The 5,727-nt window shown below is 34.5% G+C and overlaps 1 protein-coding gene across 1 annotated transcript; it reads left to right on the top strand.

Annotated features, from left to right (window-relative positions):
- Positions 1-281: 281 nt before the first annotated feature.
- On the top strand, positions 282-1,325 carry LOC145255565 (galanin receptor type 1-like). The gene has a single exon (XM_080114020.1). The coding sequence runs from the start codon at positions 282-284 to the stop codon at positions 1,323-1,325; it is 1,044 nt and encodes a 347-aa protein (XP_079970146.1).
- Positions 1,326-5,727: the final 4,402 nt, after the last annotated feature.

Here is a 5,727-nt window from a genome sequence, read left to right as displayed (position 1 = left end):
AATAATTGCTGGAGGACGTCCATAATCTGCCTGTAAAAATCAAGTTAACTTGATTAACCCGATATAGACGGATACAACAAGCATCACATTCAAGTGCCACTTATGTGAGGATTAAAACCCACGTCATATCTTAGTAACACCTCGAATATTAATAATATTTATTTAAAAGTAAGACAAATAAAGTATATAAAAAAGAAAAGTCCAGTTATACTAATGTTATTTTGTCACGTAAAATAAAACAAATACGTGAGAAGTGATTGGACATTGCTGGATAATCAAACATGCTTAGCCTGAATGAGGCCACCATGGAACCACCGAATAAAAATACACAGGACACTTTTTACTACCGCATTCCTGCTTTGGTATTTCTTGGTCTTATGTCGGCGCTTGGAATTTTTGGAAACGCATCTGCGATTTACATCTATGGATTTCGTTTTAAACAAAGCAACGTTCATTTGTTAATCACCATGCTCGCAGTATCGGATATAATCAGCTGTTTATTCTGTATTCCAATGGAGATGTACCGCGTGTTTGCCTTCTATAATTATTCGTCAATCGCTGCCTGCAAAGCTGAGGGATTCTTCATTTTCGCCTGCTATATTTGTTCGGTGCTAATGTTGCTTACCATTTCGGTGGAGAGATACGTAAAGGTGTGTCGAAGCACAGGAACTCAGGCCAGTAGGAAAATGGCCAAGATTCTGGCCGGTGCTGTCTTCTTCGTCTCCTTTCTGTTGGCCGTGCCGATTGCAGTGTTTGCCAAACCCCAAACTTACATGCTGCATGGCGGCAGGTCTGTCCAGATCTGCAGCTACCACTACGAACCGGAACAATGGTCCTGCCTTGTTTCATTGTTTGTTTTCTTGTTATGCGTCTTTGGCGTAATGTCCGCCCTCTACTGGAGGGTCATAAAAACCACCCGCTCGCACGTGACGTGGTCCCAGCAGAGAAGGACGCAATTCAACGCAGATGCGATCAACGGCAGGACGCAAACGCCGAAGTCTGTCGCGAAGAAAAACATACTGAGCAAGACTAATCGGACCGTCATCTGGATCTCGGCAGTGTACGCCGCCAGCTGCATCCCCGTCTTCATTGTTGCTGGTGTGTCGAAATTCGTCACGCTTCTCAAAGCCGAGAACTCTCTCGATATACTTTTCTTCCTTGTGATGCAATCGTGGACCCTTAATTGCACGCTCAACCCGATTGTATACGGTGTTTTAAACAGTACATTTCGTGCAGAGATTTGCGGTCTTTTAAAACGTAGTTTGCTGAGAGGGAATTCGTCTTCTGTCGAATCAAATCAGACCGATCCCTCTGAAAGTGTTTAAATAGTTAAAGAGCTATGATTCAGGATGTAACCTGATTAATTGCTCATCCGGAAATCACCTGCACATTTATTCAGTGTGATCAAATTCTCTCCGTTTTGTTAATTTTTCATTTTTATTACATTTTCTGTTACACGTAAAGTATATCGATCTAAAATCCATACGTTGATTTGACTATTTTGCATCTACCATACACACACACACACACACACACACATTTTTTATTAATATTTCCCACGGTAAATCAACCAATGACTTTTTAAGAAGGTTTATACGAGAGTGCTCAATACCGGAGAAAGGCAAGATATACTTTTTATTTGTTTTACAGAAACATTAATATGTCGCCAGACATTCTTGAGCATGTTTCGGTCAACTAACTATAAGTCTCCACTTCTGTATAAGCAATATACGCTGAAGAGGTCTCTAGTTTCTTGTAACTGAAACATACTCATATGCCTGACATATATATGCTTATGTAAAACAAATAATATACGTATGTTTTTTTATTATTTGAACCTCGAGTGTATTAACTTAATTTAGTACAAATTGTTTCAATAGACGGTGTAAAGTTCGTCCGCTTATATCATCAGATGATTCAAGTTTAATATATATATATATATATATATATATATATATATATATATATATATATATATATATATACTAGCAAAAGTACGCGTCGTTAACTGGGTTCAAAAACAGCCTACAGAAAATGGACTCTGATTTATGAAAGTATGATAGGTTATGAAAAGGAAGGGTTGTTAACTTGGGTTGAATTTGGGAGTATCAAAACCAAAGCAAAATATGATGAAAGTAAGAATAAAATAGATAACCCCCATAATTTATTATACCATACCTGTTCACACTGAAACACTTATCACAATATTTTGTGGATCTATATTAAAAAACCTGGTTAAACTTTGTGGCACATTTCCATTCTATGGAGGTCAAGTGCGAACGAAAACCCCATAATTTTATTATACCATATTTTTTCAAACTGAAACATAATTATCAAAGTACTTACGCAGATAGATATGAAAGCCTTTATTAAAGTTTGTGCCTATTTCCATTCTATGGAGGCCAAGCGTGAACGCAGACCCCACAATTTTATTATATCATCCCGATTTAAGTTAAAACATACTTATCAAAGTATTCTTATGTAAATCTATATCAAAATACTTGTAAACGTTTCTTTTTAATTTTTAATTTTTTTATTTCCATACTTTGTGGACCAAACGCGAAAGCAGACTCCACAATTTTAATGAACCACCGTTCTGCCAGATCAAACATACCCATTCCTGTGTCTCGATACATCTTCTATCATTATATGTAATCAGTTTTTTAAAAATAGTCAATCATATAGGATTCTGTTCGTCATCACACACACACACACACACACACACACACACACACACTCAGCTTTATACTATATTATATATATATATATATATATATATATATATATATATATATGCATATATATTTAAAGTGATGGTTGTGAAGTTCCAATGAGAGAAAAAAATGTATATTTAAAAGAGTGTAGCGGACAACAATTGTAGGGTTTTCAGACGTTTATCATTTTTTAATATTTTCAAATATTTTTATAACGCGTTTCAAGCCTTGTTCAGCTCTCTTCAGATATTTTTTTATAAAGTTTTTTTTTTTAGTTAAAAGTTTGGAATTTCTTTTTGTAAAAATGGTTTCGGAAAAGAAATTTCAGACTTTTAACTAAAAGAAAAACTTTATATAAAAATCTATAATAACTTAAAGAAAGTTTTGGTGCTCCCGAGATACACTTTAGTTTCACATTTGTGAATAAATTTTTTTATTATTTATTTTTTTTATTACATGTTCACCCAAACAAGGAACATTGCCACTTTTGTTTAGGAAGCTACTATCAGGGACATGAGCTACTGTGATACTATGTAGGGAGTTGGGCAGCAAGATGTCGGTTCACAATACACTTGAACTTCTGCATGTCAGTAAAGTTGGGGAAGTAGGGACCCGGAAGGGAATTCCAAAGTCCAGTGGTTCTGGGGAATAAACTACTGGAATAGAAAGCTCTCTTACATGTAGGGATTATAGTTGAGGTTAAACAGTTTAACCTCAACCATAATCTAGGGATTATAGTTGAGATTAAACTGTTCCCTCAAGTGGACATTCAATTCCGGCACTTACATTCTTTTTCGTTGTTAGATTCATTTTCATTTTTATCTCTATTTTTCATAAATTTGTTTAATTTCGTGTGTTTGGATGTGAGCAAAAAAAAAGTGGTAGTAGGAAGGCAGGCTCGAACCCGTACAGCGAAGGAGGAAAAGAACTGGGGAAAAACTGGCGTCTTTGCTGTTACGACCACCGCAAAACCAGAAGTGATTATGTGTAAATTAAGGCTAGAAAATCGAAAGGAGAGGACGACTTTAAAAAATATCGGCGAAAAAAGCGACCCCCCTGTAGAAAAGTGCCCAGCTGAAGGTGAAGATATCAATGTTTTTAGCCAATTTTTCGATATTTGTCGTCTGAAAGGTAGAACTTCAAAACGATACTGATCTTGTGAAAATCCGTCGCCTCTGTCGAAAGTTTTACCCAGGCATGCAAACATACATACATACATAGATTTATATATTGGTAACTAAAAATTACTGACCCAAAGCGATTAAAAGAAAAAGCTTGCCCTATCTCTAAATATCCTTTCCGTAAAATTTCAAATGTTTAGACCAAATATTTTCTGAGTAATTTGGTAGAGACAGCAGAGGTCAATTTTTTTAAACTTTGACCCCTATTATGACCCCTTAACATTTATTGTTTTTGGGCTTAAATCGTTATTAAGTTAGATCCATGTCCAAGGAACCTATATCTAAAATTTCAAGTGTTTAAACCCAAAATTGTCGTGTCCGAAAACCGATCAAAAAGATTTTTCCAAATCTCAGTACCCTGTATAACAAATTTCGAGTCTGCAGAGTGAAAATTGACACAGTTATTGCATAGAGAAATGTACACACACACACACACACAAACACACACACATACACACACACACACACATAGACTCACAGATACACACACATGTCACTACACATTCATGATCATGTTTCACATTTTTTATCAGGAGGTCACATCACGTGTCATTAAGAATAAAAAAGGATGACGGCCTTTAATATATGAGAAGAAGACGGGAAAAAGAGGGTGAGAGAATAAGATTTCTATCACAACAAAAGAAAAGAAAAGAAACAAGAAAAAGTGTATAGAAAAAAAAGTCAAATCGCCTGAAGAGACCTTTATTTAATTTTAACTGGCTGACCGAAATATGCTCATGAATGGGTAGCGACATTTAATACTTATGTAAAATACATTACATATATATATATATATATATATATATATATATATATATAAATCTGAACGTCTGTGTGTGTGTGTGTGTGTGTGTGTGTCTGGTCACGAATAGGCTCATATATGGTTGACTATTATAGAAAACTGATTACATATAATGATAGAAGATGTATCGAGACACAGGAATGGATATGATTGATCTGGCATAATGATGATTCATTAAAATTGTGGGGTCTGTGTACGCGCCTAGTCAACAAAGTATGGGAATATAAAATTTAAAAATTAAAAAAAAAAACGTTTACAAGGGTTTTTGATATAGATGTACATAAGAATACTTTGATAAGTATGTTTTACCTGAACAAGGCTTGAAACGCGTTATAAAAATATTTGAAAATATTAAAAAATGATAAACGTCTGAAAACCCTACAATTGTTGTCCGCTACACTCTTTTAAATATACATTTTTTTCTCTCATTGAACTACACAACCATCACTTTAAATATATATGCATATATATATATATATATATATATATATATATATATATATATATAGTATAAAGCTGAGTGTGTGTGTGTGTGTGTGTGTGTGTGTGTGTGTGTGTGTGATGACTAACAGACTCCTATATGATTGACTATTTAAAAAAAAACTGATTACATATAATGATAGAAGATGTATCGAGACACAGGAATGGGTATGTTTGATCTGGCAGAACGGTGGTTCATTAAAATTGTGGGGTCTGCTTTCGCGCTTGGTCCACAAAGTATGGAAATAAAAAAATTAAAAATTAAAAAGAAACGTTTACAAGTGTTTTTGATATAGATTTACATAAGAATACTTTGATAAGTATGTTATAACTTAAATAGGGATGGTATAATAAAATTGTGGGGTCTGCGTTCGCGCCTGGCCTCCATAGAATGGAAATAGGCACAAACTTTAATAAAGACTTTTCATATCTATCTGCGTAAGTATACTTTGATAATTATGTTTCAGTTTGAAGAAATATGGTATAATAAAATTATGAGGTGTTCGTTCGCGCCTGACCTCCATAGAATGAAAATATATCCCAAAGTTTA

The sequence above is a fragment of the Euprymna scolopes genome, chromosome 31 (assembly GCF_053919585.1).
Source record: "Euprymna scolopes isolate OS-2025 chromosome 31, ASM5391958v1, whole genome shotgun sequence".
Taxonomy (NCBI): domain Eukaryota; kingdom Metazoa; phylum Mollusca; class Cephalopoda; order Sepiida; family Sepiolidae; genus Euprymna; species Euprymna scolopes.
This window is presented reverse-complemented; position numbering and strand designations above follow the sequence as displayed.